The sequence below is a fragment of a genome, unplaced genomic scaffold (assembly GCF_019419815.1).
Source record: "Pyrus x bretschneideri cultivar Hongxiangsu unplaced genomic scaffold, Pyrus_bretschneideri_v1 Contig7, whole genome shotgun sequence".
NCBI classification, from domain to species: domain Eukaryota; kingdom Viridiplantae; phylum Streptophyta; class Magnoliopsida; order Rosales; family Rosaceae; genus Pyrus; species Pyrus x bretschneideri.
In genome coordinates, this window is record NW_025999809.1 from 11,344,359 (window position 1) to 11,357,420 (window position 13,062).

At 33.8% G+C, this 13,062-nt stretch overlaps 1 protein-coding gene across 1 annotated transcript; it reads right to left on the reverse strand.

The window, feature by feature from the left end:
• Window positions 1-7,486: 7,486 nt before the first annotated feature.
• Window positions 7,487-8,287, reverse strand: LOC125472412. The gene is made up of 2 exons (XM_048573790.1): window positions 8,083-8,287; window positions 7,487-8,007 (listed from the first exon to the last, which is right to left on the reverse strand). The coding sequence occupies exons 1-2, from the start codon at window positions 8,278-8,280 to the stop codon at window positions 7,660-7,662; spliced, it is 546 nt and encodes a 181-aa protein (XP_048429747.1). The 5' UTR covers window positions 8,281-8,287; the 3' UTR covers window positions 7,487-7,659.
• Window positions 8,288-13,062: the final 4,775 nt, after the last annotated feature.

A 13,062-nucleotide genomic window follows, 5' to 3' on the forward strand; every position in this document is an offset into this window, starting at 1 on the left:
GGGGCAATTCAAGTGGGCCTTACAAGATACAACGGGCCACATATAAATGGATCGTCCAACGTTGTGTAGAAAAAGCCAAACCAAGACAACATACAGATAAACGAGGAGAAACTTTTGACTATTAACTTCTCAACGTCGCAGAATGTTATTAATTCACGCATTAATAAATAATACAAGAAAGTATATGTTATGACATATAATATTGCGTAAAGCGCGACGATTACATCAAAATATTTCTGGATCACGAGAGCAAAAGCTCTTTTAGATTTTGGCCTCAGGTTAGATTCTCTTACGTAAGCAAATTGCCCACTTAGTGACTTCCAGAACAAATTAAGTATTTGCTAATCAAGATGCTCAGGTGCTTAGCTAATCCACCTTAATTAATTAATGAATTTCCCTCTGGCCTACACTATCTATCTGATGCCTCTGCAAGATCTTGAAAGTGCTTTTAATTATATTAACCTCTTCTTTGCTTCACATTAACACTCAATTAAATATAATAATCATTTGGATCCCACTTATTCTGTTTAGGTTCAGGCATCAATGTACAAAAACCAAAATTAAAGCTTTAGAACAAGTTGATTAAAACATTTCACGCTTTCAGGGGTCAAAGTTGATGGGTTTATAAAGTGGACCCATTTAGGTATGAGCACATATTCTTAGTTGGACCTCAAATTATCAAATATATTAATAAATCGTTAAAAATATATATGCATAGATTCTTAACAAGAACGTATAACGTATAATATTTGTGTTCAATTTAATTTCTAACGGTAAGTAACTCGTATTGTGGTCTAGTCTAATTCCTGATTTCCATTAAAGTAGAGTATTGTTTATATTAAATGAGAACTATGTTAATTATTATTTATTTGTTGAGCATGCATTGCGTATAAACCCTAAACAGCTTTATGCAGACAATGATACCTAAAAGAAGACACATTATATTAGGGTTCTGCTTATGTCCCCAATTAGATTGGACTAATCGAGAAACAAACCTTGATTACTGTACAGTCTCTTTGTGTGTGTGTGTGTGTGTGTATTTATACATACATACACATATATCTATATATGTATATATATGACTTGAAAGTAAGAGATGATGGAGAAATGATTAGGGATGCTTGCTGGCAGCAAAAACATCAGAACTAATCAAAGCAGATTTTACTAATGACGACAGTTTCTGTCACCCAAAACATGGTCAAGAAAAAATCTAAGTAATGCTGGCTTGCTTTCTTGCCTTGCCCCCCCCTTCCCACCATTTTTATTTCTATTTGGTCAACTAAGTTTGATTCTGTGTTTGTGTCTTTCCAGCATTGTATGCTGTTTGGATGCGATCATATTTTTGAGAAGGGTCATTCCCTCCACAGTCCTCACTAGTGGTTCTAATCCTTTTTAATTATGCTAATCGTCATCATTAACTAAGTGCCCTTTCCGCCTTTCGACCTTTCGTTTTCGTTAATTAGTGTATGTTCTTGGTCACAACCCACACTTAATCATAATTAACACATGGGCTCCATGCTAATCATCTGTTTGTTAGTCTTTGCCTGCCCATTTGCATGTCATGTTGTTATGTACTTTTTCCATATTCCTCACTTGCTTAGTGTAAACTCTAATTGTCCGATTAGGACTATATGCTTCAAAGTTTAACTGTGTACGTCTTGTCGTTTTTCTATCATGTCTAATTAGAGGTGTACTCAAACTGAACACAAATACATCAGCTCGAAGTTGACTAACACTTGACATGAAGTTGTGACACAACTTTTTTTAACTAAACAATAAACAAGTTAGGTCAATATCATATGGGTGAATGCTTCTTATTAGTGAAGAAATTAGGGTTTTGGTCATACCAAATTGACATTGTGTTTTTCCCCTATTCCGCTATGCACTTGTACAGGCAACACAAATGTTTGGGCTTGATCAGTTGAGTCGTATCAATTCTAAGCTTTTTGAGCATGGGCTATAGTTCTTTCCATCATCACCATCACCAATAGGAAATAAGAGTTACATGCACATAAAAGCCCTTGCTAATTTAGTTTAGAAATAGAATTGTGTAAGAAATTTTAGATGAAATTTTACCTTAATTATCAAGAAACAAATTATAGAAGCCTGCTTAGGTCCGTCTCACAATGTGGTCCACCGACGTCCTCGTTGCAACTATTAACATTCTGTAAAGATCACCACGCAAAAAATAATCAAAACTAAGGTTATTTAGTTAATCTATTGTAGCAAATACATAGATAGTTCGTAGAACTTTTACCAATTCCATTTATCTGTGTTTATACAATTTAATGACTAAACTACCTTAGTTTTAATTGATTTTTTGCAGATACGATATCTACAGAGTGATTTATGATATGAACGGTTTCAATTATAAACACGAAATCTATAAATCAACAACAAACAAATTTAAGTAGCCAAGTATTATTCTATTCAAAACTCTTGAAGCACTTGAAATATACACTTTTTTTTTGTTTGGAATATTAGGTAAAGTTCATGTCGAGTCAACCTTCATGCGTTTTGAGAATATCCACATATTTTGGAGAATTTATTAAGGAAGGGGAAGGGAAGGGCATATCATATTTTCTGTATTTAAAATAAACGTGGTATTTTTACGATCTTAATTATGTTTGACATATATTAAATTTATGATAATACAGCTAAGAAAATTGAATTTTATAAGTACATGTGAGTCAATAATTATGATACGAAGTTATGATTTTATGTGTAGAAGATTTGATATCGTCGATAGAATAATGGATAACGCAAAAGGTACGTAGTAGAGGAGAGGGCAATGGATTTCCATGGATGGTGATGAATTATGAGCGTCTGGGGCCACGCGCGTGTGAAGACGAGCGTGGGGGAAGCCCATATTCCAATCACGTCGCGTCAAAAAGGTAAACGAGGAAATCTAGAGAGAGGAATTGATTGGGACCCACAAATCTAGGTGGTGAGCTGTCGCTTTTTCTCTTGACGTCTCACCGATCGTTTTTTTACCCAGAAGAAGAATATCGATATCAAAAACCCTACAAGCTACGCTGGCATGCTCCTCTCACTCAATTAATTTTTAATTTTTTTTTTAAAACCAAATTTAAATAAATAAATAAATAAACGAAATGATCTACATTAAGAGGGTAAATTTAGTCTCACAATAAGCTAGCAATGAAGTAGTTCAAATTCTCTTTCGGCGATAATCGAACCTAAGACCTCTTACTTACAAGTAAAGAGGAACGCCACTCGACTGTAGTATTAAGTGTTTATTCACTTAAAAATCATGGTCAGTGTTAATTATTATTGTGAATGAAAAATGAAGTTAAAAATCATAGCAAACTTTTTAGATATTCCACTATGAAAATTGAATACATCAATGTGTAGCACGTATAATTAAATTTAACAGTTGAATGTGTCTTGAAGAATTAAAAAATTAAACGAGTTTATCTAAGCTACTTAAAAAGATTGTATAACATACAAACAAGATGGACTAGTTATGCTTTGCATGAAATTATAGCAAACTTCTTTTATTTTAATAGGTTGTTTTATTAACACCCCATATTTTATTTATCACACTTCAAATATTGAAAACATACCATATTATTAAGTTTCACAGTAGGTTAGCAATAATGTATGTATTTTATGTTAGTTTTAAGGCAAATCTCATTCATTTGCTCTCTCCAAAGTAAAAGGAAATCTAAAACATAAAAATAAAAAAAAAGCAAAACTTGATCATCAAAGAACGTGCTTAGGACCCACGAATTTTGTTGGGGTGTGATCTGCTTGCAAGACACCTTGTTTGAATCTTAAAATTTTGCGACTCTGGCCATACAATTAGGTCGTTAATTCGGCTCACTCAATGGGATCCTATTCATGGCTGGTTCGTTATTGCTGTACTTTAAAAAAAAATTATTTTTGTTGTACTGTGAAAATAAGCTCATTTTTGTTGTTTTACGTTTTCAATTTTTTTTCATCAAAAACTATAAAAATAAGTTGTTTTCAAATATTTACCAAATATCTTTTTAAACTTAATTTTTTTTATTTTCACATTTCATAAAAATATATTAGTACAAAACCAGTACTGAACTCCTACCTATCGTCTTCCTCCAGCTTCTGGAGAAAAAGATCGATTGCATGTTTTGTAATTATACAATGCACTTGATAAGTAACACGAGTCGGTGGTGCTTCTCTTATCCAAATTTTTTGAAACCTCTCGTACTCATGATTTGACTGTTTGAGAGGTGGGTACTGCTAATTGAAAGTTTTCAAATTCCACACGGCACAATAATACAATACAATTCATAGTTTTAATTATTGCCTTTTTGTATAATTTTATGTAAATCTATATTTACGATTGAAATAATATAAAATTAGAAAATACCCTAACAATTATAAGTTTTATATAAAATAAAATAAACATCAGGATCCTCTCCTGATCTAAGGATGAGGATCTTCTTGACCAAGGAGCGTGGGCCGTTGGATGAAAATCTAACGGCTACAAACAGGAGGTCCTTTTAAAGTTATAATAATTATAACCGTTAGATTTTTATCTAACGGCCTACATTCTTTGATCAGAAGGATCCTCATCCTTAGATCAGGAGAGGATCTTGATCCCTTTAAGGGATTAATCTGGTTATCATGTTCCCTACTAATTCTCACTTGCAAAACCTTTTTCTCAATGTAAGGTAAGATGTCACATCTGGGCCCCCACCACATCCTAGACTAACTCCACCGTCGTTCACACGAGAACTTCCCAGGGAGTCATCTATCTTGGGATTGCTCTTGCGCGAACTCGCTTAACTTCAGAGTTCCGATGGAACCAAAAGCCAATGAGCTCCCAAAAGGCCTCGTGCTAGGTAGAAATGAGAATATACATATAAAGCTTACAAGATCCACTCTCCTGGGCGATGTGGGTAGTCACATAAGAAGGGTATTTTTCTAATTTTTTTAATACATCGATATCTATACTAAGCCTTTCATATTGAGTTAAAAAAATTGAGAGTGCTACCAATAATATAAAAATCAAACTCCTACAATGAGCTAGAAAATCTAAGTGCAATGAGAGTGATTCATATTTATGAGTTTAATATACTGAACGCATGAGTGTAATTAATACAATAAATGACAAGAGAGAAAAGAGGCGACCAATCATAAAATATGCAAAAGGAAAAAGTAGAATGGTCTCACATTTAATATATGACTCACTTTTATTAAACTCACACAAGTGGGACAATAGTGTAATACGAAAAAAATTTACGGTGCTGATTCTTATATTTAGGTATCAATCTCACCTAAGACCTCTTAGATGGTAAACTAAAGTTAATTTGTTTAATTTTGTGAAATAAAGACGAGTAAGTTCTAATGATAATATATAAACCATATTTGTATTTTATTATATTTTGACTTAAATCATTATATCATATAGAGGTAGCATGCAGAATAAATATCTTTATGCATATTCTACTGTTAGAAGAACTTTTAATAACATGCTCACTCCTCAAAGAAAAGGTTTCTTAATTTTCTTGTTGCTAATAATTTGAGAAGATGAAACAAAAGGAAAAACTTAAGAATCTTGGTTTCTTGTTAAATACCGTATATAAACTTCATTGGATATTAAAATCTAAGCAGGCTTTGATTAGGAATATGATTGAAGCTTGAAAGGGACGGTAATATTCTCCACTTGGACTTTTTGGTCTTTAGCTAGCTAGAATTCAAATTCTTATCACAGTTCACTTAATTGATTTAACATCAGTGATAATTCTTGCCTAAAGTCACAATAGAATTCCGAGTCTCTACATTTACACATTTCGCATTCTTACTCATTTACTCACATTTCATTAAATCTTTACCATTTTATTAATCTAATGTTTCAAGATATGACACGTCAATTTTAAAGATTCACATATATCCACTTGATTGACTCCCAATTAACTGTGAAGTGTTAACAAAAATAAAGCAATAAAGAATAATATATCAGCCAACAACCCCCACAACCCTAGCAAGGCACCAACGACACCCTCCCACACCGTCGGCTACCTTGCCCCACCCCCACCACACAAATCAACGAGTCTTGGTCGCCTTTGTTCAGTTTTTTCTCTTTTCTCTATCCAAACTTCTTTCTTCAATCCCTGTACCCATCATCACTAGGACCCTCCTACGAACAAGTGAACTAGGCAAAAACACCACACCAAGCTTTTATATCCACCAACAAGAAGGAAAAAAAAAAATATATATATATATATATATAGGAAGCTTTAAGGGGAAGGAGCCCTATTTTTCAAAAAAAATGAGGATCATCCTCTTAACCGTTAGATTTGGCTTTAATGAATCCTGTAGTTGAGATTCTGTGATTTAATCGCAGCCATAAAATTTCATTAAAGTCAAATCTAATGGTTAAGAGAATGTCCCCATTTTTTTTTTGAAAAATAGGGATCATTTCCCTTAAAGGGCTTGTGTGTATATATATACACACACACACACGCATACACACACATATATTATATATAATAGAGAGTTTTAACGAAAAACCCACTGTACTATTTATTTTAACGAAAAACCACATTTTTACATTAAAAAGTCAATCTAGTACTATTCATTTTACCCTTTATTTTGTTTTTATCATTAAAACTCAAAGTTTTCAAATTTTTTTTATTAGTTTTTCTTATATAATATCTAGCACTATAGCTTTGAAATCCAAAACAAGAAAAACAAGAGGAAAACAATGCCGACGACCAAAAGAATGGTGGTGAAGGTCCAAAATTACATTTCTCCCACTGACGTCGCTTGTAGTAGTATAGCTGCACGTAGTAAAATTGTAGTAGTACGTGTGGGGTAACGTATTGTTCGTGGTATAGTTCAGGGTACGGTTGACAGCGACCAATGGGAAAGGCAATAATTTGTGGTCATGTCACGTCATAATTCCCTGAGACCCATTTTTCTCCACACTCCTCAGTGAAAGGTTAGGTTTCGTCCTTTTGCCTTTGTTAGGTATTTTTGTACATATGTTCCGTACAATGGTGACACCTTGTTACAACGTCAATTGTGTTCGAAAATGCACCCCAAAATGCAATGTTGATACAAGACTTATCGGGAAGAAAAGAATTGTATTAGGAATTTCAATTAAGAGTTAATTCTTCTATATATGAGTCACTACTCCTCCACCTCCTGGGGCGGCATCCATTAGGAGAAGTAGGTTCGCAACTCCGTCCAGATCCATTGCTCCAGCTACATGTCTGTTCTCCTAACCAACGTTATTGGATTCCTCAAGATCCACGTTGAAAGAGTGACGCAAATAATAAATAACTTGGTTGACTGACACTAGATAATGAAAATCAGAGAGAAATCACAAGTAAACATTCAAAGATAAACAACTCATCACTCTAAGGAATCCATCAAAGAAATGAGAGTAGTTTACAAATAGGAAGAAAAACACTCTTCACCAAACCAAGTTTAAAAGTAATTCTTAATTTCTGAATGATCCATTTCCATACATGAGTAGTGGTTTTAAATAGTCTAGGCATGGAACAACTTTCAACCTTTCATGAAGAGGTTACAGCCTTCAACCTTCCGTGAATAAGTTACTAAGCATAAACTTAATGTAATACTAATCATAAACTTAAATGAAACATGAACCATCTTTGAATTAAATATAATAAATGCACCATATTATAATTAGACAAGTCCAGATTCGGTGTCATATACTTCCGCTGCATAATAACCCGTCCCCGAGTTCTCTTCATCTTTGCAACCATGATAAGGAGAAAGGCTTGCAACATCGAAGGTTGCTGATACTCCATAGTCTCTTGGAAGTTCAATCTTGTAAGCATTGTCTCCTACACGTTTGAGTACCTTGAAAGGACCATCAGCTCGTGGTTTCAGCTTCCTATGCTTGCCTCGAGGGAACCTTCCCTTGTGAAGATGAACCCACACCAAATTTCCTTCTTTGAAAGCAGCTGGCTTCCTGTGCTTGTTGGCTTGCCTTTGATACTTCTTATTTTGCTTAATGATACGTTCCCGAACCTGTTCATGTAATTTCTTTATAATTTTTTTTTTTCCAAAAGAAAATTGAACTAAGCACTTTTTATTCACTTTTACCTCATTCCCTTTGTGCAGCCAAGAGAGCTTGTACGATCGTGGGTGATCCATCGTTTTCAAATTCAACTTCTCCACCATAATAGTAGCTATCTCGTTTTCGCAGCTACCCCCATCGATTATCACATTGCATACCTTGCCATGAGAAGTACACGTTGTATGTAAGATGTCATTCCGAAGCCAATTGTCTTCTTCCACCATAAAATAATTAGACAAGTTCAGATTCAGTGTCATTGACGTCAACCTAATGTCAAATAGACTCAGCCACCCACTTGGGCTATTCCTATCCGATTGCTCAATCTGGTTGTTTTGGGCCCACAAGTAGCCTGACCAATTAGACTATGGTGGAAAGAGTTTTTTGAGTTTAGGAGGATTCAATTGCCCAATTGATTGGGCAATTGGGATGGGGTGGACTTGCTCTTAGAGCATAGTAATAGTTTTAGGTGCGTGACATTTCCTTCAATCAGGTTAAAAGCTCTATGAAAATTTAACAAGGTCACATAAATACCATATCATCTTTACATGTTATATATTCTTATCACCATCCAACAAATATATATATTACTTCTTTCGAAAACTTTGAACCATCCAATTTCCGACCTTATAACTTTTTACCAAATGCTAATATATGATTAGGTTATATTAAAATAAAATAACATATAGATCATGTTAAAAAAAGAAAAAAAAGAAATCAAGTTATATACGGTCCCATGTATAGTTGTATGAATTAAATGAGATGGAGACTATGATCTAATATATCTCTACTAGGCCATCCCTACAACCATGGATCAGGTGGACCTAAAGAAAGAAAAATAACAAACTATGTTATCTTTGAAATATCTGTGATCTGAACTGAAATATCATCTCTGAAATATATTGAATATGATAATTCTCAAAAGACACAAGTTTCTCTCACATTTTTCTCCACAATAACGATAATTTATTTACTACGGTTTATATTATGAGTGAGAGAGAAACAAAAATTATCAGAATAAAATTATTTTATTGAACAATCATAGTAACAGATTATTAATCATATAAAATCAAGTAAACTCGAGAATCCCGAACCACACTCATAAAATTTCAATTTTTTTGGAAATATCGTTAATTAATTGGCAACCAAACATAGCATAAGAGGACATGGAACAAATATTTTACCTTTGGAGGAGAGAGGGAGCTGACATGGCCGTGAAGGGAGGGACTTTTGGAGAGACAAAACGTAAAAGGAAGAAGCAGACGACGTGATTGTAGGAGAAGACTTTTTTGGCCGTTGGATTTGTATCAATGATTACGATCAATTGGTTTGTAACATCTGCATGAAACTAGTCTAGAGAGGATCTTAATCCCATTGACCGATGATAACCTATTCCCATTCTTGTAAACCAACCTCCTTATCCTTGTAGACTTTTATTTTTTTATTTTTTTAAGTCACAAATGATCATAGCTGCCACTCCACCTAGTCCACTATTGTTGGAGACGTATTCTTCCTTAATTTTTATTATTTTTTCCCTAAAGATCTCCTAGATTTTCTTAAAAGGCTCTAATCCATGAATATTTTTGGAGTCACATTGTAGGTCAGGCAAATGCTTCATCCCATGATTTGACTTCTATATAATACCCATCTTACGTTGGATCGCATATAACTTAAAAATTCCAGATTAAAATTCCATAGCTGTTGTAAAATCAACGGTATATGTGCAGTGAAATAAATAAAACAAGACACAAAATTTACGAGGTTCCTCTACCGTCAGTGTGACTGGAGTACGTCCTCGGGTAGCAGTGATGCTTTCATTATAATTTGAATAATAGGAGTACAAAGATAACTCTATGTATTCTCTCCTCTCCTCTTCCTCTTTTTTTTTTCTTTGCTCACTATTGAAAGCATACGGAATGCTCTATTTATAGAGCAACTCCAAGCACACATCTTTGACAATATAATATTTCTTCATCTCCCAAATCAAGATTAATTTTATGGGCATTGAAAATCTACCCAATATCTTCAGTTTCTATGTGGGCATTCATTACCCACTATTATTTTCAACAATAGCATATATACGAGCAGCTTTTTACTTTTTTAGAATATGATGGTCCTATACGGTTAATACATGATTATTGCATAAGTCATATCGTTCTATTTTTACTACAGTGTAACAAGATCCCTGCTAAGAAGCAACTCATATAAATGAGTTTCAGTTAAATTGCAGCTGTGTCATGTCAACTATTTTTCAACATGAACAAATTTTTTCAGAGAATAATATCTAAAGCCAGATTATACCAATGAAATGCTTGGAATTTCTTATGCTAGCTAGGCCTATCATTGCATTTCACTTTGCGGCCAAATTTGAAGTTTAGCAGTGGAGATAATATGGGCAGAATTTAATTATAGCACTTTCATAATTTCATGTGTGGATGGAATCCGTGTTGGCCCATCTCGACCGTGCAAGAATACTGAGTGGATGAGCAGTGTAAAGAGTGAGTACTGAGCAGTGAGCAGTAACTATTACTAAATTGAGATCTTCTTCGAATTTTTGTGTTCGGAGGCAATCAATTGAAAGATTCAAACTACTTATTTTAATTCTGTGATTCTTATTAGTTCATTTTATTAGTTCACATCACATAAATCAAAGATCATATATCTCTTTCTTTAAGGCTTGAATTTATGAATGCTTGATTTCTAGACACAAAAATTCGAAAAGGATCTCGACTCAGCAAATACTTGCAAGTTGCAAGCCATAGCTACCAGCAATCACTCTATCACCATACTACAAATGTATAGTGCCATCTAATCAATCCATGCATTATATACCAAATTTCAAACTGGTTTTTTACTGCCATGGGTGGTGGAATTTTAGTACATAACTGGTTATACATTGTCTTCTTTCTCTTTTTCGTATTTTACATCAGAAATTTTACCATGTAATTAGTTATACATAAGAATTTTCTTTTCTATTTCTCACATTATGCGAAAGATTTTATTATGCAACTAGTCGTACATTTTTGTCTTTTTATCTCCCACCTCACGTGAGAGATTTTACCATGTAACTAGTCTTACATCTATATGTTTCTATCTCTCACATCAAATGAGGGATTTAACTGGTTATGCATTGTTCTTTTTAATCTTTTGAAAATTTGAAGGATTATATATATATATATATATATATTATTTTTTTATTTCTCACATCACACGAAAATTGTTACCATGCAATCGGTTATATACGAAATTTTAACATTTAACTAGTCACACGTCTTCATGTTTTTATATCTCACTTCAAGTGAGTGATTTATCGTGCAATGAGGTATACATCATCATCTCATTTCTATTTCTCATATTCCATGAGTGAGGACATGAAATGGAGAAAAAAATTTATGACCGCAAGTCAGGCTAATTGAGAAAAGCAATGTAACCGCTCCTTAAACCTAATTTAGGGTACGTTTATTGTATCGGACTATTTCAGACTTGATTAACTTCATGGACTAAGTTAGATTGACTTAGACTAGACTAAGTTGGACTGACTTAGACTAGACTAAGTTGGATTGACTTAGTGATGCGTTTGGTACAGTGTCGGACTAAAAAAAGGATAATTACTAAACTATAATATTATATTATACAATACACATCTAATAATATTTTATTACTAAATCAAGCTTTTTCTTTTTTATTTCTGAAGCAGACACTCCACCTCTCACTTTGGAGAGTTATTTCCTTTTCTTCCTCTTTAGTTTCGTCCCCCATCACTTCTTTTCTCCATCTTTTTTCCTGCAACACAACATCCTTCAAATCATTCTTCTTGCAAATCGTCCCCGTGCTACTCTCCCCTCCCTCTTTGTCTCTCCATTTCTCTTTGTCCCAAAGCTACTCACCCCCCTTCTCTATCTATTCTTTCTGAAATTTTCTAGGGAAAAGGAAAAAAATTTGGAAATTTTATGGGAATTTTCGGGAATAAGGAAGAATTTCGCTATTGGGATTGTTGTTGTTATCGTTTTGCATATATGTTTTTGAATTTGGGTGTTGAGATTTAGGCAATGGGTGGTGCTGGGTTTCAAATCTGGACATGGGTTGGCAAACGGAGTTGCCCAGAAGCATTCTTGCAGATTTGCAGTTCACAAGACTTGCTGCTTGCGATCGTCCTACGCAAGTTTGGAGATGGGATTAGCAATCCCATGGTTTTTGGGGGGGCTTAGCTAAGACTGGTTAGGCCTTGTTTTAGTCTGAATGAGTGAGAGCTAATCTCATTAACTCTAAAACCTATGAGGAACAAACATGGGACTGGACTAACCTTTAGTCCAGTCCAGCCCAGTCTAGTGAACCTTAGTGAAGGAAAACAAACACCCCTTTAAAGTTTTTTTCTTCTGTAAATTAGAGTATATAAGATTATCCAAACTACCAACTTATAGACCTGTTTGTCAAGTAAAATACCAGAAAATTACCATTCTAATCTCTTCACCAAAATTGAACAAAAAAAAAAATGGACAATTTAATAGTTACATGCAACGTAATTTTACTATTTTTACACAAATCATACAGCCATGTAATATAGCATACCTTATTTAAAAACATAAAAAAAATATGCCCATGTTAGAAGAAATGGCCCCATCATTGTCTCATATTTCATAATTTTTTTTCTTTAGAATTTTAGAAACTAATCACTCCTTAATAAATAAAATAAAAAAAAATGTTTACACATACAGTGTGTTTGGGCATCTACTTGTAATTTTAAAAGCAACATATTTTCTTGCAACCCTGCTACCTAGTTTATTCCACAATTTAACTTTTCAAAATTTCAAGGTTATTTCTGCAAAAATCATCACCACTGTGCCCATATTTTTCATTTCATAACTCAAGGCTCAAAAATAGGCAGGCAAAGAAAACAAATTAATTAAAAAGGAAAATCAGCTAAACCTTCTCCTCTGAAAATCTGACACTTTCTCTCTCTCATCCTGTACCTAAAGTCTTTCTTTAATAACTTGTTCCCTTGGTATAAA